The 23,153-nt window shown below is 39.5% G+C and overlaps 1 protein-coding gene across 1 annotated transcript; it reads right to left on the bottom strand.

The window, feature by feature from the left end:
* Nucleotides 1–18,733: 18,733 nt before the first annotated feature.
* Nucleotides 18,734–19,322, bottom strand: LOC125541380 (zinc finger A20 and AN1 domain-containing stress-associated protein 10-like). The gene has a single exon (XM_048704808.1). The coding sequence runs from the start codon at nucleotides 19,204–19,206 to the stop codon at nucleotides 18,796–18,798; it is 411 nt and encodes a 136-aa protein (XP_048560765.1). The 5' UTR covers nucleotides 19,207–19,322; the 3' UTR covers nucleotides 18,734–18,795.
* Between the last annotated feature and the right edge of the window lie 3,831 nt (nucleotides 19,323–23,153).

Here is a 23,153-nt window from a genome sequence, read left to right as displayed (position 1 = left end):
AAATATAATGGGACAAAAGTTATCTTGTGGGGAACCAAGAACAAGAAAATCAGTAGGATATTTAGTTTTCCCACACAAGACTTCAACATATCTAACAATCCCAATTGGTGAAATAGTATCCTTATTGGCAAGTTTAATTGTGACATCAATATCTTCTAACTGAGCAGGTGCAATATCATGCATAATTTCTTTGTATAAGTCAATAGGTATTGCACTAGCACTCGCACCCATATCACACAAGCCATGATAACAATGATCTCCTATTTTAACAGAAATAACAGGCATGCCTACCACAGGACTATGTTTATCTTTAGCACAAGGTTTAACAATTCTAGCAGTTTCATCACAGAAATAAATAACATGCCCATCAATATTATCAGCCAAGAGATCCTTAACAATATTAATATTAGGTTCAACTTTAACTTGCTCAGGAGGTGTATAGGTTCTAATATTGCTTTTACGAACCACAGTTGAAGCTTTAGCATGATCTTTTATCTTAACAGGAAAAGGTGGTTTCTCAACATAAGCAGTAGGAATAATAGGATTATTATAAGTGATAGTCTTTTCTTCAACTTTAATAGGTGCAGCTACTTTTACTTCTATGGGAGGATGATATTTAAACCACTTCTCCTTAGGTAGATCAACATGAGTAGCAAAAGATTCACAGAAAGAAGCTACTATCTCAGAGTCAAGTCCATATTTAGTGCTAAATTTACGGAAAACATCGGTATCTATAAAAGATTTAACACAATCAAACTTAGGTGTCATACCTGACTCCTTACCTTTGTCGAGATCCCAATCTTCGGAGTTGCGTTTAATTATTTTCAATAAATCCCATTTGAATGCAGTAGTCTTCATCATAAAAGAGCTAGCACAAGAAGTATCGAGCATGGTGCGATTGTTATCAGAAAGCCGAGCATAATTTTTTTGGATAATCATTTCTCTTGAGAGCTCATGATTGGGGCATGAATATAACATTGATTTAAGCCTCCCCCAAGCTTGAGCGATGCTTTCTCCTTCGCGAGGCCAAAAATTATATATATAATTGCGATCATGATGAACAAGATGCATAGGATAAAACTTCTGATGAAATTCCAATTTCAAACGTTTGTAGTTCCATGATCCCATATCATCACATAGCCTATACCATGTCAATGCATCTCCCTTCAAAGATAAAGGGAATACCTTCTTCTTGATAACATCATCGGGCATACCTGCAAGCTTAAATAATCCACAAACTTCATCCACATATATTAGGTGCTCATCAGGATGTAATGTTCCATCTCCTGCAAAAGGATTAGCTAGCAGTTTTTCTATCATACCCGAAGGAATTTCAAAGTAGAGATTTTCATTTTCAGTAGGTTCAATAGGTTGAGGAGCAACTCTTTGCTCTACTGGTCGAGGTGAAGATACCCCGAACAAGCCCCTCAAAGGATTACTTTCCATAGTAACAAGTGACAGTAAATTTCAGCACACTATATAAATTTTTTCCTTACCAAATTCCACGTACAAAAGGCGCTTCACTCCCCGGCAATGGCGCCAGAAAGAGTCTTGATGACCCACAAGTATAGGGGATCTATCGTAGTCCTTTCGATAGTAAGAGTGTTGAACCCAACGAGGAGCAAAAGGAAATGATAAGCGGTTTTCAGCAAGGCATTCTCTGCAAGCACTGAAATTATAGGTAATAGATAATTTTGTGATAAGATAATTTGTAACGAGCAACTAGTAACAAAAGTAAATAAAGTGCAGCAAGGTGGCCCAATCCTTTTTGTAGCAAAGGACAAGCCTGGACAAACTCTTATATGAAGGAAAGCGCTCCCGAGGACACATGGGAATTATCATCAAGCTAGTTTTCATCACGTTCATATGATTCGCGTTCGGTACTTTGATAATTTGATATGTGGGTGGACCGGTGCTTGGGTGTTGTCCTTACTTGGACAAGCATCCCACTTATGATTAACCCCCATTGCAAGCATCCGCAACTACAACAGAAGTATTAACGTAAACCTAACCATAGCATGAAACATATGGATCCAAATTAGCCCCTTACGAAGCAACGCATAAACTAGGGTTTAAGCTTCTGTCGCTCTAGCAACCCATCATCTACTTATTACTTCCCAATGCCTTCCTCTAGGCCCAAATAATGGTGAAGTGTCATGTAGTCGACGTTCACATAATAGCACTAGAGGAAAGACAACATACATCTCATCAAAATATCAAACGAATACCAAATTCACATGACTACTAATAGCAAGACTTCTCCCATGTCCTCAGGAACAAACGTAACTACTCACAAAGCATATTCATGTTCATAATCAGAGGGGTATTAATATGCATATAGGATCTGAACATATGATCTTCCACCAAATAAACCGGCTAGCATCAACTACAAGGAGTAATCAACACTACTAGCAACCTATAGGTACCAATCCTAGACTTAGAGACAAGAATTGGATACAAGAGATGAACTAGGGTTTGAGAGGAGATGGTGCTGGTGAAGAGGTTGATGGAGATTGGCCCCCTCCCGATGAGAGGAGCGTTGGTGATGACAATGGTGATGATTTCCCCCTCCCGGAGGGAGGTTTCCCCGACAGAACAGCTCCGCCAGAGCCCTAGATTGGTTCCGCCAAGGTTCCGCCTCGTGGCGGCGGAGTCTCGTCCCGAAAGCTTGCTTATGATTTTTTCCTCAACGAAAGACTCCATATAACAGAAGATGGGCATCGGAGGGCCACCAGGGGGCCCACGAGGCAGGGGCGTGCCCAAGGGGGTAGGGCGCGCCCCCACCCTCATGGCCAGGGTGTGGGCCCCCTCTAGCACTTCTTGCGTTCAGTATTTTTTATATATTCTAAAAATAGCTTCTGTGAAGTTTCAGGACTTTTGGAGTTGTGCAGAATATGTCTCTAATATTTGCTCCTTTTCCAGCCCAAAATCCCAGCTGTCGACATTCTCCCTCTTTATGTAAACCTTGTAAAATAAGAGAGAATAGGCATAATTATTGTGTCATAATGTGTAATAACAGCCCATAATGCAATAAATATCGATATAAAAGCATGATGAAAAATGGACGTATCAATCCCGAAGCTTAGGCTTTTGGTTGTCCCTGAATTTTACCTTGGGGTGCCTTGGGAATCCCCAAGCTTAGGCTCTTGCCACTCCTTATTCCATAATCCATCAAATCTTTACCCAAAACTTCAAAACTTTACAACACAAAACTTAAACAGAAAATTTCATGAGCTCCGTTAGTACAAAAAAACAAACCACCACTTAAGGTACTGTAATGAACTCATTCTTTATTTTTTTTGGTGTTAAACCTACTGTATTCCAACTTCTCTATGGTTCATAACCTCCGATACTAGCCGTAGATTCATCAAAATAAGCAAACAACATGCGAAAAACAGAATCTGTCAAAAACAAAACAGTCTGTAGTAATATGTAGTTTTCGAATACTTCTCTAATCCCAAAAAATAAAAAATAAATTGATGGACGTGAGAACTTTATCTATTAATCATCTGCAAAAAGAACCAACCTAATCGCACTCTCTAGTAAAAAATGGCAGCAAATATCATGAGTGCTAAAGTTTCTGTTTTTTACAGCAAGATCACAAAGACTTTCCCCAAGTCTTCCCAAAGGTTCTACTTGGCACAAACACTAATTAAAAGCATAAAACCACATCTAAACATAGGCTAGATGAATTATTTATTACTAAATAGAACCAACAAGCAAGAAACAAAAATAAAATTGGGTTGCCTCCCAACAAGCGCTATCGTTTAACGCCCCTAGCTAGACATAAAAGCAATGATAGATCTCTGTATTATCATCTTTGGTATGCAATCCATACGTGGCTCTCATAATAGATTCATAAGGTAATTTAGTTCTCTTTCTAGGAAAGTGTTTCATGCCTTTCCTTAATGGAAATTGGAATCTAATATTCCCTTCTTTCATATCAATAATTGCACCAATCGTTCTAAGGAAAGGCCTACCAAGAATAATGGGACATGTAGGATTGCAATATATATCAAGAACAATGAAGTCTACGGGAACTGATACGTCTCCAACGTATCTATAATTTTTGATTGCTCCATGCTATATTATCTACCGTTTTGGGAAATATTGGGCTTTATTTTCCACTTTTATATTACTTTTGGGACTAACCTATTAACCGGAGGCCCAGCCCAGATTTGCTATTTTATGCCTATTTCAGTGTTTTGAAGAAAAGGAATATCAGACAGAGTCGAAACGGAACGAAATCAACTGGAGAAGTTATTTTTGGAAGGAAACACATGTGATGGACTTGGACCCCACGTCAGAAGATACGGGAGCTGCCCACGAGGGTGGGGGGCGCGCCCACCCCCCTAGGGCGCGCCCCTGCCTCGTGGGGCCCCCGTGGCTCCCCTGACGTGCTTCTTCTGCCTATATAACTCCATATACCCTAAAACTTCCAGAACGCAACATAGATCGGGAGTTCCGCCGCCAGAAGCCTCCGTAGCCACCAAAAACCAATCGGGACCTTGCTCCGGCACCCTGCCGGAGGGGGAATCCCTCTCCGGTGGCCATCTTCATCATCTCGGTGCTCTCCATGACGAGGATGGAGTAGTTCTCCCTCGGGGCTGAGGGTATGTACCAGTAGCTATGTGTTTGATCTCTCTCTCTCTCGTGTTTTTGATTTGGCACGATCTTGATGTATCGCGAGCTTTGCTATTATAGTTGGATCCTATGTTTCTCCTCCCCCTCTTCTCTCTTGTAATGAATTGAGTTTCCCCTTTGAAGTAATCTTATCGGATTGAGTCTTTAAAGATTTGAGAGCACTTGATGTAGGTCTTGCCGTGCGTACCTGTGGTGACAATGGGATACCACGTGATTCACTTGATGTATGTTTTGGTGATCAACTTGCGGGTTCCGCCCATGAACCTATGCATAGGGGTTGGCACACGTTTTCGTCGTGATTCTCTGGTAGAAACTTTGGGGCACTCTTTGAGGTCATTTGTGTTGGTTGAATAGATGAATCTGAGATTGTGTGATGCATATCGTATAATCATACCCACGAATACTTGAGGTGACATTGGAGTATCTAGGTGACATTAGGGTTTTGGTTGATTTGTGTCTTAAGGTGTTATTCTAGTACGAACTCTAGGGCTGTTTGTGACACTTATAGGAATAGCCCAACGGATTGATTGGAAAGAATAACTTTGAGGTGGTTTCGTACCCTACCATAATCTCTTCCTTCGTTCTCTGCTATTAGTGACTTTGGAGTGACTCTTTGTTGCATGTTGAGGGATAGTTATGTGATCCAATTATGTTAGTATTGTTGAGGGAACTTACACTAGCGAAAGTATGAACCCTAGGCCTTGTTTCCTAGCATTGCAATACCGTTTACGCTCACTTTTATCACTTGTTACCTTGCTGTTTTTATATTTTCAGATTTCAAAAACTATTATCTATCATCCATATACCACTTGTATCACTATCTCTTTGCCGAACTAGTGCACCTATACAATTTACCATTGTATTGGGTGTGTTGGGGACACAAGAGACTCTTTGTTATTTGGTTGCAGGGTTGCTTGAGAGAGACCATCTTCATCCTACGCCTCCTACGGATTGATAAACCTTAGGTCATCCACTTGAGGGAAATTTGCTACTGTCCTACAAACCTCTGCACTTGGAGGCCCAACAACGTCTACAAGAAGAGGGTTGTGTAGTAGACATCAAGCTCTTTTCTGGCACCGTTGCCGGGGAGGTTAGCGCTTGAAGGTATATCTTTAGATCTTGCAATCGAGTCTTTTAGCTTCTTGTTTTATCACTAGTTTAGTTTATAAAAAAAACTATAAAAAATGGTCTCATACGCATCACCTTTTTAATATCTTTCGTGAGTATGATGGAAAGGATAAGTGTGCTCAAGTGTTAGAAGAAGAAATCTATAAAATGTTTGGCACTAAATATTTGAATGATGAGCATGATTGCAATGTTGTTAGTACGAATTCTTTGAATATCCATAATACTAATGATGATTGCACTAGTTATGATGAAAATGCCTCCTATAAACATGTCAATTTTTGTGGAGTAGACTGGGTTTGCAAGTACACACCAAATAGGGAAGATAGATATTGCAAGAGGCATAAGTACTTAGAAACCAAATTTTTGCAAGAAGAGCTAGATGAATGTGCTGAAAGATTCAATATTTTTCGTGCTCCTTGTGAACTTTGCAATGAACATGGTCATTTAAAGATCCAATGCTATTTGTTTCATGATCAAGTCGTGTCCAAATATTGTGATAATTTGATTACTCTTGAGCATCATAAAGAGCTTACCCTTCTTTGGGGTTATGAAGAAATGAAACGTATAACTGAGGATATTCCAAAATTTGCCCTTGATAAAGTTCTTCGTTTTGATCTAGAGAATATTTATATGTATTGTACGGTGAATTGCATTGAAAATCCTTATATTGCCAATTACATAAAGAGAAGAAAACAAATAGAAGATGGAGAGAATACTAACGAAAGGGAAGAGACTTCCCAATATCCTCCTATTATTTCTTATGATGAATCAGGTAACGAGGAGGAGCCTCCTACTCAACCAATCTCATTAATAAGGAGCTCCAAAAAGAGAATTGAACCCACGCATGATGTGGTGAAGAAGAAGAAAAGAAAAAGGAAGAGAGGTAAAAAGATATCTCTCCCAAATAATGCTGCTCCTATTACTATTGTGCCTCATGAAAATATAATTGTGGAAGATAATGATACTTCTTATGATCTTGAAAATCTTTTTGGCACTTGCTTGGAAGAATATAATAATTGCTATACTATTGGTGCTATCCATGCTATTAATGATGAGAGTGATTATGCTTATGATACGAAAAGGCCCAAGCTTGGGGAAGCTATGTTTGATGAGGATGACATATTTGAGAATATATTTGCTACAATTAATGTTTGTCCCAAGCTTGGGGATGCTACGCTTAATGAATATTATATTTTTAGTCTCCCAAGTTTTGATATGCAACTTCATAATGATAATAACATGCCTCCTACTTATGATAATTATTGTGATGATACATATGCTATAAAAAGTAGTGAGGATTATATTTATAAAACTTGTCATGATTATGGTTACCCATTTTCTGAACATTACTCTTTTAATGTGGAAACAATTTATAGTATCCAAGTCTCTTATGATACTCCCACTGTTCCGAATGAGAAGAATTTTGCTTATGTGGAGAGTAATAAAATTTCTATGCTTGTAGATCATGAAAAGAATGCTTTAGGCGATGGTTATATTATTTAATTCATTCATTATGCTACTGAAAATTATTATGAGGGAGGAACATATGCTTATAGGAATTGCAATAATATCAAGTTCCCTCACTATGTGCTTAAACTTTTGAAGTTATGCTTGTTTTACCTTCCTATGCAAGTTGATTCTTGTTCCCATAAGTTGTTTGCTCACAAAATCCTTATGCATAGGAAGCATGTTAGACTTAAATTTGCTAGTCATATTCTTCATGATGCTCTCTTTATGTTTCAATTCTTATCTTTTATGTGGGCATCGTTGAAATCATCATGCCTAGCTAGGGCATTAAACGATAGCGCTTGTTGGGAGGCAACCCAATTTTATTTTAGTTCCTTGCTTTGTGTTCCTGTTTAGTAATAAATAATTCATCTAGCCTCTGTTTAGATGTGTTTTTATGCTTTTAATTAGTGTTTGTGCCAAGTAGAACCTTTGGGAAGACTTGGGGAAAGTCTTGTTGATCATGCTGTAAAAAACAGAAACTTTAGCGCTCACGAGAACTGCTGCCATTTTTATTTGGAAAGTGATATTTAGTTAATTCTTCTTGAAGATGATTAATAGATAAATTCCTCAGGTCCAGAAATTTATTTGAGAATTTTATGAGTTCCATAAGTATACGTTTGATCCAGATTACTACAGACTGTTCTGTTTTTGACAGATTCTGTTTTCGATGTGTTGTTTACTTATTTTGATGAATCTATGGCTAGTAAAATAGTTTATAGACCATAGAGAAGTTGTAATACAGTAGGTTTAACACCAATATAAATAAAGAATGAGTTCATTGCAGTACCTTGAAGTGGTGTTTTGTTTTCTTTCGCTAACGGAGCTTACGAGTTTTCTGTTAAGTTTTGTGTTGTGAAGTTTTCAAGTTTTGGGTAAGGATTCGATGGACTATGGAACAAGGAGTGGCAATAACCTAAGCCTGGGGATGCCCATGGCACACCAAGGTAATATTCAAGTACAAACAAGAGCCTAAGCTTGGGGATGCCCCGGAAGGCATCCCCTCTTCCGTCTTCATTCATCAGTAACTTTACTTGGAGCTATATTTTCATTCGCCACATGATATGTGTTTTGCTTGGAGCGTCAATTTATTTTGTTAGGATTTGCTTGCTGTTATTTATAATAATGTTTTGCATCTTTTATTTCAATAAAAGTGGCATTGATAGCCTTTACTATGCCTATGTTACAAGTCTTCATGTTGCTGTTTGAAAACAGAAAGTTTACCGCTGTTGCAATAATTCCCTAGAAAAGTCAGAATGTGATAAAATGTTGAAACCTTTTGAATATTAAGCTCTGATAAATTTAATACAGTGGGAATTTTCTTTCATAATTTTTGGAGCTAGGTAAGTATGGATGTTGCAGCATTCTTTACAGACTATCCTGTTTAGGCAGATTGCTGTTATGTTTGCATATGTTTGCTTCTTTAATGATTCTATTTGAGGATATGACTATTAAATATGCAGAGGAATTTAGTATGCAATTTTGAATAATAATTTTAGTGATTTGCTACAGTAGAGTATGGTAAGGTTTTGGCAATGGTTTATACTAACTTATCTCACGAGTCCTTGTTGAGTTTTGTGTGGATGAAGCTTTTGAGATTTAGGGAGACCGTGATATGAAAGGAATTAAGGAGACACAAAAGCTCAAGCTTGGGGATGCCCAAGGCACCCCAAGATAATATTTCAAGTATTCTCAAGCGTCTAAGCTTGGGGATGCCCCGGTTGGCATCCCACCTTTCTTCTTCAACAATTATCGGTTAGTATCGGTTGATCCTAAGTTTCTGCTTCTTCACATGATGTTTGCTATTCTTAGATGTCATTTTATTTTGCTTTGCTTGCTGTTTGAATAAAATGCCAAGATCTGAGATTATTAAATGTTAGAGAGTCTTCACATAGTTGCATAATTATTCGACTACTCATTGATCTTCACTTATATCTTTCGGAGTAGTTTGTCATTTGCTCTAGTGCTTCACTTATATCTTTTAGAGCATGGTGGTAGTTTTATTTTGAAGACATAGATGAAATCTCATGCTTCACTTATATTATTTTGAGAGTCTTAAATAGCATGGTAATTTGCTTAAAATCCTAATATGCTAGGTATACAAGATTAATAATAAAATTCTCTTATGAGTGTTTTGAATACTAAGAGAAGTTTGATGCTTGATGATTGTTTTGAGATATGAGGATGGTAATATTAGAGTCATGCTAGTTGAGTAGTTGTGAATTTGAGAAATACTTGTGTTAGAGTTTGTGATTCCCGTAGCATGCACGTATGGTGAACCGTTATGTAACGAAGTCGGAGCATGATTTGTTTATTGAGTGCCTTCCTTATGAGTGGCAGTCGGGGGCGAGCGATGGTCTTTTCCTACCAATCTATCCCCCTAGGAGCATGCGCGTAGTACTTTGTTTCGATAACTAATAGATTTTTGCAATAAGTATATGAGTTCTTTATGACTAATGTTGAGTCCATGGATTATACGCACTCTCACCCTTCCACCTTTGCTAGCCTCTCTAGTACCGCGCAACTTTCGCCGGTACCATAAACCCACCATATACCTTCCTCAAAACAGCCACCATACCTACCTATTATGGCATTTCCATAGCCATTCCGAGATATATTGCCATGCAACTTTCCACCGTTCCGTTTATTATGACACGCTTCATCATTGTCATATTGCTTAGCATGATCATGTAGTTGACATCGTATTTGTGGCAAAGCCACCGTTCATAATTTTCATACTTGTCACTCTTGATTCATTGCATATCCCGGTACACCGCCGTAGGCATCCATATAGAGTAATACTTTGTTCTAATATCAAGTTGTAATCATTGAGTTGTAAATAAATAGAAGCGTGATGATCATCATTCAATAGAGCATTGTCCTAATAAAAAAAGAAGAGAATGGCCAAAGAAAAAAGGGCCCAAAAAAAGAAAATAAATAAAAAGGGGCAATGCTACTATCCTTTTTCCACACTTGTGCTTCAAAGTAGCACCTTGATATAGCGAGTCTCATATATTGTGCTTCAAAGTAGCACCATGTTCTTCATATAGAGAGTCTCATATGTTGTCACTTTCATATACTAGTGGGAATTTTATGTTATAGAACTTGGCTTGTATATTCCAATGATGGGCTTCCTCAAAAAAATTTCCCTAGGTCATCGTGAGCAAGCAAGTTGGATGCACACCCACTAGTTTCTTTTATTGAGCTTTCATACATTTATAGCTCTAGTGCATCCGTTGCATGGCAATCCCTACTCACTCACATTGATATCTATTGATGGGCATCTCCATAGCCCGTTGATACGCCTAGTTGATGTGAGACCATCTTCTCCTTTTTTTGTCTTCTCCACAACCACCATTCTATTCCACCTATAGTGCTATGTCCATGGCTCACGCTCATGTATTGCGTGAAGATTGAAAAAGTTTGAGAACATCAAAAGTATGAAACAATTGCTTGGCTTGTCATCGGGGTTGTGCATGATTTAAATATTTTGTGTGGTGAAGATGGAGCATAGCCAGACTATATGATTTTGTAGGGATAACTTTCTTTGGCCATGCTATTTTGAGAAGACATAATTGCTTTGCTAGTATGCTTGAAGTATTATTTTTTTATGTTAATATGAAATTTTGTCTTGAATCTTATGAATCTGAACATTCATGCCACAATTAAGGAGAATTACATTAAAATTATGCCAAGTAGCACTCCGCATAAAAAATTCAGTTTTTATCATTTACCTACTCGAGGACGAGCAGGAATTAAGCTTGGGGATGCTTGATACGTCTCCAACGTATCTATAATTTTTGATTGCTCCATGCTATATTATCTACTATTTTGGGCAATATTGGGCTTTATTTTCCAATTTTATATTACTTTTGGGACTAACTTATTAACCGGAGGCCCAGCCCAGATTTGTTGTTTTATGCCTATTTCAGTGTTTTGAAGAAAAGGAATACCAGACGGAGTCGAAACGGAACAAAATCAACTAGAGAAGTTATTTTTGGAAGGAAACACATGTGATGGACTTGGACCCCACGTCAGAAGATACGGGAGCTGCCCACGAGGGTGGGGGGCGCGCCCACCCCCCTAGGGCGCGCCCCCTGCCTCGCGGGGCCCTCGTGGCTCCCCTGACATGCTTCTTCTGCCTATATAACTCCATATACCCTAAAACTTCCAGAACGCAATATAGATCGGGAGTTCCGCCGCCAGAAGCCTTCGTAGCCACCAAAAACCAATCGGGACCTTGCTCCGGCACCTTGTCGGAGGGGGAATCCCTCTCTGGTGGCCATCTTCATCATCCCGGTGCTCTCCATGACGAGGAGGGAGTAGTTCTCCCTCGGGGCTGAGGGTATGTACCAGTAGCTATGTGTTTGATCTCTCTCTCTCTCTCCCTCTCTCTCTCTCTCTCGTGTTTTTGATTTGGCACGATCTTGATGTATCGCGAGCTTTGCTATTATAGTTGGATCCTATGTTTCTCCTCCCCCTCTTCTCTCTTGTAATAAATTGAGTTTCCCCTTTGAAGTAATCTTATCGGATTGAGTCTTTAAAGATTTGAGAACACTTGATGTATGTCTTGCTGTGTGTATTTGTGGTGACAATGGGATACCACGTGATTCACTTGATGTATGTTTTGGTGATCAACTTGCGGGTTCCGCCCATGAACCTATGCATAGGGGTTGACACACGTTTTTGTCGTGATTCTCCGGTAGAAAATTTGGGGCACTCTTTGAGGTCCTTTGTGTTGGTTGAATAGATGAATCTGAGATTGTGTGATGCATATCGTATAACCATACCCACGGATACTTGAGGTGACATTGGAGTATCTAGGTGACATTAGGGTTTTGGTTGATTTGTGTCTTAAGGTGTTATTCTAGTACGAACTCTAGGGCTGTTTGTGACACTTATAGGAATAGCCTAACGGATTGATTGGAAAGAATAACTTTGAGGTGGTTTCGTACCCTACCATAATCTCTTTGTTCGTTCTCCGCTATTAGTGACTTTGGAGTGACTCTTTGTTGCATGTTGAGGGATAGTTATGTGATCCAGTTATGTTAGTATTGTTGAGGGAACTTACACTAGCAAAAGTATGAACCCTAGGCCTTGTTTCCTAGCATTGCAATACCGTTTACGCTCACTTTTATCACTTGTTACCTTGCTGTTTTTATATTTTCAGATTTCAAAAACTATTATCTATCATCCATATACCACTTGTATCACTATCTCTTCGCCGAACTAGTGCACCTATATAATTTACCATTGTATTGGGTGTGTTGGGGACACAAAAGACTCTTTGTTATTTGGTTGCAGGGTTGCTTGAGAGAGACCATCTTCATCCTACGCCTCCTACGGATTGATAAACCTTAGGTCATCCACTTGAGGGAAATTTGCTACTTTCCTACAAACCTCTGCACTTGGAGGCCCAACAACGTCTACAAGAAGGTTGTGTAGTAGACATCAGGAACATAATTACTATTTGCAACAATAAGAACATCATTAATTCTTCCCATAGGTTTCTTAAAAGTGGAATCCGCGAGGTGCAAATTTAAAGAACAATCATCAATTTCACGGAAACCTAACACATCACACAAAGTTTTTGGAATCATGGAAACGCTAGCACCTAAATCACATAAAGCATAGCATTAATGATCATTAATTTTAATTTTAATAGTGGGTTCCCACTCATCATAAAGTTTTTTAGGGATAGAAACTTCCAATTCAAGCTTTTCTTCATAAGATTGCATTAAAGCATCAACGATATGTTTAGTAAAAGCTTTATTTTGATTATAAGCATGCGGAGAATTTAGCACGGATTACAACAAGGAAATACAATCTATTAAAGAACAATTATCATATTTAAATTCATTGAAATCCAAAATAGTGGGTTCATTGCTATGTAAACTTTTGACTTCTCCAATCCCACTTTTACCAATTTTAGCATTAAGATCTAAAAACTCTGAATCATTGGGACGCCTTTTAACTAAAGTTGACTCATCTCCAGTCCCATCATTATCAAGATTCATATTGCAAAACAAAGATTTAATAGGGGACACATCAATCACTTTTAGATCTTCATCCTTATTATCATGGAAACTAGAAGAACACGCTTTCAAAAAGCAATATTTTTTAACACGCATCCTAGCGGTTCTTTCTTTGCACTCATCAATGAAAATTCTCATAGCTTTGAGAGACTCATTGATATCATGCTTATGTGGAATAGATATAAGTTTCAAAGAATCAACATCAAGAGAAATTCTATTCACGTTCCTAGCCAACTCATCAATCTTAGAAAGTTTTTCTTCAATCAAAGCATTGAAACTCTTTTGCGAACTAATAAATTATTTAATATTAGATTCAAAATCAGAGGGCATCTTATTATAATTTCCATAAGAATTGTTGTAGGAATTACCATAATTATTAGAGGAATTACTAGGAAACGGCCTACGATTAAAATTACCTCTATACGCGTTATTACCAAAATTGTTCCTACCAACAAAATTCACATCCATAGATTCATTATTATTCTCAATCAAAGTAGACAAAGGCATATCATTAGGATCAGAAAAAACACTCTTATTAGCAAACAATTTCATAAGTTCATCCATCTTTCCACTCAAAACATTAATTTCTCCTATTGCATGCACCCTTTTACTAGTAGATCTTTCAGTGTGCCATAGAATAATTAACCATAATATTATCTAGGAGTTTAGTAGCTTCTCCTAAAGTGATTTCCATAAAAGTTCCTCCCGCGGCCGAATCTAAAAGATTTCTAGAAGCAAAATTCAATCCGGCATAAAAAATTTGTATAATCATCCAAAGATTCAAACCATGTGTAGGACAATTACGTATCATTAATTTCATCCTCTCCCAAGCTTGTGCAACATGTTGATCAAGTTGCTTAAAATTCATAATATCGTTTCTAAGAGAGATGATCTTAGCAGGAGGAAAATACTTAGAGATAAAAGCATCTTTGCACTTATTCCATGAATTGATACTATTTTTAGGAAAAGACGAAAACCAAGTTTTAGCACGATCTCTAAGCAAAAACGGGAATAGCTTCAATTTAACAATATCATTATCCACATGTTTCTTCTTTTGCATATCACACAGATCAACAAAGCTGTTTAGATGGGTAGCGGCATCTTCACTAGGAAGGCCAGAAAACGGATCTTTCATGACAAGATTCAGCAAAGCAGTATTAATTTCACAAGATTCAGCATCGGTAAGAGGAGCAATCGGAGTGCTAATAAAATCATTATTGTTGGTATTAGAAAAGTCACACAATTTAGTATTATCTTGAGCCATCATGATAAACAATCCAACACACAAGCACACAAGAAGCAAGCGAAAAGAGAAGGATGGAAAGAGAGGGCGAATAAAACGACAAGGGTGAAGTGGGGGAGAGGAAAACGAGAGGCAAATGGTAAATAATGTAATGCGAGGGATAAGAGTTTATGATGGGTACTTGGTATGTCTTGACTTGATGTAGATCTCCCCGGCAACAGCGCCAGAAATCCTTCTTGCTACCTCTTGAGCACTGCGTTGGTTTCCCCTTGAAGAGGAAAGGGTGATGCACTAAAGTAGCATAAGTATTTCCCTCAGTTTTTGAGAACCAAGGTATCAATTCAGTAGGAGACTACACGCAAGTCCCTCGTACCTACACAAACAAATAAGAACCTCGCAACCAACGCGATAAAGGGGTTGTCAATCCCTTCACGGTCACTTACGAGAGTGAGATCTGATAGAGATAATAATAATAAGATAATTTTTGGTATTTTTATGATATAGATTGAAAGTAAAGATTATGAAATAAAATAGATTGGAAACTTATATGATAAAAGATAGACCTGGGGGCCATAGCTTTCACTAGTAGCTTCTCTCAAGATAGCATAAGTATTACCATAGGTGAACAAATTACTGTCGAGCAATTGATAGAAAAATGCATAATTATGAGAATATCTAGGCATGATCATGTATATAGGCATCACGCCCGCGACAAGTAGACCGAAACGATTCTGCATCTACTACTATTACTCCACACATCAACCGCTCTCCAGCATGCATCTAGAGTATTAAGTTCATAAGAACAGAGTAACGCATTAAGAAAGATGTGATGATGTAGAGGGATAAACTCAAGCAATATGATATAAACCCCATATTTTTATCCTCGATGGCAACAATAGAATACGTGCCTTGCTGCCCCTGCTGTCACTGGGAAAGGACACCGCAAGATTGAACCCAAAGCTAAGCACTTCTCCCATTGCAAGAAAGATCAATCTAGTTGGCCAAACCAAACTGATAATTCAAAGAGACTTGCAAATATAATTAAATCATACATATAAAAATTCAGAGAAGAACCAAATATTGTTCATAGATAATCTTGATCATAAACCCACAATTCATCGGATCTCGACAAACACACCGCAAAAAGAGTTGCATCGAATAGATCTCCAAGAAGATCGTGGAGAATTTGTATTGAGATCCAAAGATAGAGAAGAAGCCATCTAGCTAATAACTATGGACTCGAAGGTCTGAGGTAAACTACTCACACATCATCGGAGAGGCTATGGTGTTGATGTAGAAGCCCTCCGTGATTGATTCCCCCTCCGGCGGAGCTCCGGAAAAGGCCCCAAGATGGGATCTCTTGGGTACAGAAGGTTGCGACGGTGGAAATAGGGTTTTATGGTGCTCTTGGATATTTTCGGGGTATATGGGTATATATATATAGAAGGAAGAAGTAGGTGGGTGGAGCTACGAGGGGCCCATGAGGGTGGAGGGCGCGCCCCCTGCCTCATGGCCGCCTCATTTATTTCTTGACGTCCACTCCAAGTCCCCTGGGTCACGTTTGTTCCAAAAAATAACTCTCCCGAAGGTTTCATTCCGTTTGGATTCCGTTTGATATTCCTTTTCTGCGAAACACTAAAATAGGCAAAAAAAAAAGCAATTTGCACTGGGCCTTGGGTTAGTAGGTTAGTCCCAAAAATATTATAAAAGTCCTTAGTAAAGCCCATTAAACATCCAAAACAGATAATATAATAGCATGGAATAATCAAAAATTATAGATACGTTGGAGGCATATCAATGGGTTAGGCAAGGGTTGTCTCAGGCACATGCTTCTGTCTTGGTGACAAAATTATGAATATATTAAGTTGTCTTTGTATTCTTGTATGAGAGGCTATTGGTTTTCTTGTTCATGTTTAGTACATGTACTAATAATGATTGAGATATGCTTGTTACTGAAGGAGGGTCCGCCTAACAAATGTTGTTATGTGAATTTTGAAGTCATATATATATATATATGACAAAATGTTACGTGTTTAAACTTTTCAAGTCATATATGTGCATGATTGTAAGGTCAGTCTGACCGTGGGACACGACGATTACATGAATCTGATGGATATTATTTGTCCAATTAAGATGGGCCCACCAAAAGAAAAGTTGGATGTTTCTATTTTTTGTGTGGATTTCTAAGATATTTATTTATCTTTAACATGTATTATGTTTTTTTGTATATAATAGAATAGACGGGGTAGCAATTTGTGTGTATGTTCTGAAAATAAGTTAACTAGATGTGACTCGTGTCATCTTATGACGCTCTTTTTTACACTTATTGCACTGTTTTTACACTTCAATTCACATGTTGTTGGTAGCTATTTTAGTGCTTGATCTTGAAACATTTGAGGAGTTGCTACATTAATTGACACCTTGCGCATACTCGGGAAAAGGGGGTGTGTTTTCGCAACAGCTCTCCACTCATAGATTGGTTTAGCTGTACTCCAATCTCAAGTAAAATCAAATTAAATATTTATCTAATATCAAATAACAAAATGAAAGTTTTGTCTAATTGTAGATGCGTAGACAAGTGCATCTACCGACCCTATAAAAGCATGAATTATATCTGCCACCCCTATAAAAATATGAAAAGCGAAGAACCAAATCAAATCTAACTTTTTTTTGAACCAATCAATCTTGCTCATACTGTCATACATATCATTAATCCTCCGTCGCACATCGCTTCAATGTTTAGCATTAAACGCATTTGCACTAAAACATCTATAAGATCTTAACTGTCAAAGTATGTTAATCCAAAGATGCAGGTTGCTTCATTAGTGTTTAAGAGGAAAGTAGTTACCTCTTAATAGCTCTCCATAATTAGGAGTAACATAGTATGGTGAACTATGTTACCACTATAGTTGGGAGTAACATATGTGTGGTGTCATCTATAGTGTGAGTAACATACTATGTTACAACATGCCTCTCTTTTCTAATTAATTACTTGCCACATCTTCTATTTTACTAGACATGTGTGATGTTAACACTTATGTTACTTCATTATGGATAGTCTTAGTGTTTAAGATGAAAGTAGCTGCCTCTTAATAGCTCTCCATAATTAGGCCTCATAATTCTTCAGGAATCTGCTCCATCCCCCTCCCCTCCCAAAGACCACCACACCAAAGTATTTAAAATATATGACAATAATCGTTTGGACTAGTTTTTTTTGCCAAAAGGATCATATCTATCATGAAAGTTCACCGGAAGTATAAAACATCTTAAACATAATAAAAAATAGTACATTAATATTTCGAGACCACCGAACGACCACTACAACCGCTAGAATGAGCCGCCGACGTGCCACTGTCACCCCTTCCCTGCAGGAGCCGGCTTGACCTCGTAGATGATAACCAGAAATCTTCGTGCCCCTAAGGACCAGTGCCCTGAAGTTGTAGTCGTCACCGTTGAACTCTTACATAGATTTGAAGCACCTTACACCAAATCTCGTCATATGACGAGAAATCCTAACCTCACCGCCCAGGAAGACAACAGGAACTACGCCGAAGCCCGTCGATTACGTCCAGACAAACGAACTTGAGAAGGATCAGAGCCGGGAGTCAAACTCCAAAAAAAAGCGCCGCCATCCATCCGAACGCCACACCTATGAGGATTAAAAAAAATCCTAACCTAAACTACTAACCAAAGTGAAGGCATTGGAATTTGCCTCCCTTCTGCCTACCGAACAGCAGACAGAAGGGAGGCAAATCCACGGACTCGTCGGTGAGGTTGGGGAGGGAGAGTTTGCCGTAGTCACCCAAGGTTAGGCGAGGAGAATTTCTTGAGTAGAAGAATTGTATTCTCAAAAAATCTACTGGCAAGGTGATCAAAATCTTGTGATTTTAAGCTATGGTTATTATTGAATATACAATCACATGTATAACGTGGTACCTAGTGATAGAAAAAGAAGACTGGCCGATTGGATCTGAATGTGGTGGACAAATTTAAGCAGCCAAATTATCCAAATGCATGATGCGTACCAACTTGCCAAGAACGTAATGGAAATTTGTAGTATGAATTTAACTCGATGGAATAAATACAGGCGCATCGTTGCTACACACAACCTCGTCGTCACAAAGGTAGACACGACGGAGATGCAATCAGACACATACTAATTCCACAGTTCATCTCTAGGGTCTCTCGCAGGAGTCAGCCCTGGGTTACAATTACAATACATGTCGTGGATAGAAGCGCTCAAATCCTGGCCATCTTGGGCGCGACGACGAGCGGGTTCTGGCGCGCGATCTGCTCGCGGCCGGCTGCCTTGTAGTCGAAGAAGCAGGTGTGCGCATCGGCGTGGCGGTGCGCGCCGCAGTAGGTGGCCCCGCACCGGCAGGCGAATCCCAGCAGCCCCACCTTCTTCTGGCACGCGCTGCATCGGTTCTTCACCGTCTTCTCGGGCGTCTCCTCCTCACCTCCGGCTTTCGTCAATGCAATGGTCAGCGACCGGAGGCCGGACATGACGGCGCCATCAAAGGCCATCACGTCCAGCAGCTGCTGTTCCTTGTAGCACTTGGAGCAGAGGTCGTTTGTCGCCGCGCCGGCGAAGAATCCGCAGCCGCTGGCGCACAGGGCCGCGCCGCCGGCCTGCTGCCTCGCCTCCATGTTGTCGAGCGAGAGATCGAGCGAGTTGTCGATCGAGCAGGTCTCGCGCGCACGTACGTGCTCCGCCGGGGCGATCGATTGCTCGCGATGGCCTCGGTTGGAGATTTCGCAGCGCACCGAAGCCGGAATTGGTTCTGTGATTACAGAGCTTGTGTCGTGGCCTTTTATAGTACTATACTACCTTCTCATTGTCGTTTTTTACTCGGATTCGGAATCCGACCAGTGCAAGCAGACGCCAGCGCCAACCAGGCAATCCGGTCCCACCACGGGCTGTGTTATTTCCTCTGCGATCTTTCTTTTTTAGGGACTCTATCTACAATTTTTTTTACATCAAAATACTCTTTATTGCAAGCTGGTCATCTTATTATCTTTTACAAGATCAACAATCTTTACGGGTGAATCTTCTATCCACCTCACACACACCTTATTTCTATCTAGTTTGGCTAAGCCAAAGGGCAGCATAATTAGACTCTCTAGGAGCATGCTCAAAAATAATCTACGGAAAATCACACACAAGGTGATATATATCATCAAAAACTGCCGCCGATGGACCAAAAGAGTGACCTTCATTCTTTGTCTCTATCACCTCGATATTGTCGGAGTTCACCTCTATGCGGTTACACCCAGATGTAGTTGTCAAGTTGAGACCAAACCGTAAGGCCAGTGGCTCGCCCATAAGCGTATCTCCGCACCAATCGATTTCCCCATTCCCTGTCGCGACGAATCTACCATTCGAGTCTACGATATTTTTTCTTGTTTCCACGTATCTACACCCCTCGCCCCACATGAGCGCTTAATTTATGTTTTTTTATCCGAGGTTTCATCATAGATCCCCACGAAAATAATCCAGTATTAAAAATCAAGGAAACCGACCAACCAATGGAAACCAGCCAAGAAAAAAGTCCCGACAACTAACGAAGGATTCCCGAGCCCACATATGCCCATGCAACGGCTAAAAAGGAAAACATGCCACCCCAATCCGATCATCCCACAACTGTCGCCTCCATGCGCGCTCTCAGACGTTGCAGGCCAAGACCGACACCGCTCCTCCCTACCTGCCTCGGGCCTCGGGCAGATCTCTGCTTATAGCGCGCCATCAAGCGTGTCAAGACATCATCGACGACCTACTCATGCAAATCGACGTCCCAGGGCCTCGTCCACCCGAAACCGAACCTAGAAGCGGCCGACCAGGAGGCACCAGCATACGAGGATCATTCCCGCTACTGCAATGGAGAGGCGGGGCGATGAAGGCGGGCGAGAAGCTGAAGAGGTCATCGAGCCAGAGTAGCATCGTAACTCGTCACCACAGCCTCGTTGTCCGCCCCTGCCGAGAAAACGCGTGCACTTAGTTACGTGTCTCTCCATATCCAACACGCCCGTCTCTCAGCATAGCTTTGTTATGCATGTTTTTTCTTTGTTTAAACTTAAACTCTTCCTAATGCATGCTTTCAGAAAAGATCCCATCAAAATGGGAGCCTAGCTTCGTAATTGCGAGCAAAACCATATTTATTAATGGGTAGCTAATCACTCTGTTTTTTCTTACCATAGGGGGCAAGCAATATCATACTAAACTCTCTAAGATCAGGGACACCTAGATTATCAATTTCCCCCCTAGAAACCAAACCCCAGTTAGGTACTCCCCTGATTCAAAATAATTGTTGTGATTTTAGTTTTAAAAATTTAAACTAAAATCAAGACACTTATTTTGGGTCGGAGGAGTAGTTGATACTCCCTCCGTGTGAACTTACTTATTGCGGAAATGGATGTATATATATGTATTTTAATTCTACATACAACCATTTCTATTCATTTTAGCGACAAGTAATTTCAGACGAAGGGAGTATTTATGAGAATCACCATGTTTTTCTGGAAAAAGTGAGACAAGACAGAGAAAAACAACTTACACCTGTATGATAGGTTCTTAGACATCCAATAAGAGATTATTTTAATGATCCTATCGTTCACAGCCTGTAGGTGTTCTTCTTTGTCAAAATATAGGGGAACCCCCAAATACTTGAAAGGGAAGTACCCATTTTTACCGTGACTTCTTTGAGAAAAAAAATTAGCCTCATTAACATCCAAGTGAATTGGCAACACGGTTCTGTCTGTCACTTTTTGATTGATGAAATCATGAATTTCTTCTGACGGTGTTCTTATATAAGAGGTTATGGAAGGGTGGAGAATGGAAGGAAGAAGTGATAGGAGGCCATAAAGCTGGTGATGGATGAGGTTAGAGAAATGATCTGAATACATATTATACTATATATAGAGCTTTGAGATGATCTTCTCGAACACTGTAACCCGATCAATAAAGCTATATTTAAGGTCCTTAATATAGGAGATCCGGCCTGAGTATAGCGTTTTGGATCTCGGCCTTTACGGAGGCCGAATTTTAGAAAAAAATATAAAAAATTCAAAAATTTTGGTTAAAAAAAATCTGATTTTTTGACAAGTAAAAAAGGATGTGAGGTGTATGGATGTAAAATTTGAGGATGAAATACATCGAAATGCGACCTGTACAAAAAAGTCTGGGAGGATGAATCCTATCATGTGATATAAAAAGCCTTAGATTTTTTTTTGCACACCCTTGTTTCAACGTATTTTGTTCTGAAAATTTACACACTTGTGCATTATGCCTTCATCTATCTTTGTATTTTTTTCAGAAATTTTTGCAATGTAAAAGTATGAATTTTCAAAAAAATAAAAAATAAATTTTGCATTTAGAGGCCTCCATGGAGCTCGGCCTCCAAATGCAATTCTCAACTGGCCTATACTACCTGTTGCAAGATTTCTCTTGAATACTTCCGTTTTGTACTGATACATGGTGTACCGATCACGAGTTAATACTCCCCTCCGTCTTAAAATAAGTGTATCTAGACGCGTAGTGTGTAGATACACTCATTTCAGCGACAATCCACAGTTAATTCTGGACGGAGGGTATAGTATTAGGAGATGGGACAACAATCAAGAACGATATTCACAAGTCAAAGGAAACAAATTCTGAAGAGCTAAGCAATCCACAATCACAAATAATATAAAAGGCAAATTGTAAATAACCAAATAATTCACCCTCGAATTCAAATCAATGAACATATCTACAAGACCCCATCTAAACTGATTTACATGAGAGTATGACAAATACTATTCCCAAATCTCAAACCACAATACACATGACTTCATCTTGGCAGCTCTTCACAGGTTGTTATGCTATGCAATTGCTCGCACCAATTGAAACCCATTAGACCAAAGAAAAAACCATGTACTGCCAAACTACCTAACCCTTCCTTACAAACCAATTAGATTCACTATTCACCGCTCCATTAAAGTTCATGATTAATTTCTTTCTATCTTAAAGAAAATTCTAAATAGACCAGTGCCGCAACGTGGCCCATCAATGATCTAGTAGTGAGTAAGTCCTGTTAACTTAGACTTGATCACCGAAAGTTAAATAAATAAATAGAATTGCACACTTAGAGTTAAAACACAAATAGGCTTATAATCACAAAAGATTAAAAGAAATGGGCTCATACCCCTTCCTCTCTCCTCTCAGACGAACATGCCACTAGGGTTTCTGCCTCCCATCGGCGCCGCCGCTAGTTAGCCTTGTCTCCTGTAGCATTAGGATCATGGGGGCATGGTGGATTGCGACCTTGCCGGTAGGATGATTCCCTTTTTAGGTGTTTTTTTGAGTTTGGTTAGAGTTTGTGTCATGCTCATAAAAGATAGGACGGCAGTGGCTCCCTGAAGATGGAATAAGTTTCTCCACGCCTACCTCCTGCACTGGCGGTGTGTCTAGTGATGTCGAAGTGTTGGGTTTCGTAGTAATTTCAAAAAAAATCCTACGCACACGCAAGATCATGTGATGCATAGCAACGAGGGGGAGAGTGTTGTCTACGTACCCAACGCAGACCGACTGCGGAAGCGCTGACACGACGTAGAGGAAGTAG

This window comes from Triticum urartu, chromosome 2 (assembly GCF_003073215.2).
Source record: "Triticum urartu cultivar G1812 chromosome 2, Tu2.1, whole genome shotgun sequence".
In the NCBI taxonomy this organism is placed as follows: Eukaryota; Viridiplantae; Streptophyta; class Magnoliopsida; order Poales; family Poaceae; genus Triticum; species Triticum urartu.
This window is presented reverse-complemented; position numbering and strand designations above follow the sequence as displayed.

Excerpts from the sequence above, each read along its gene's own strand:
- LOC125541380 (XM_048704808.1), bottom strand. The coding sequence starts at position 19,206 with ATGGAGGCGAGGCAGCAGGCCGGCGGCGCGGCCCTGTGCGCCAGCGGC.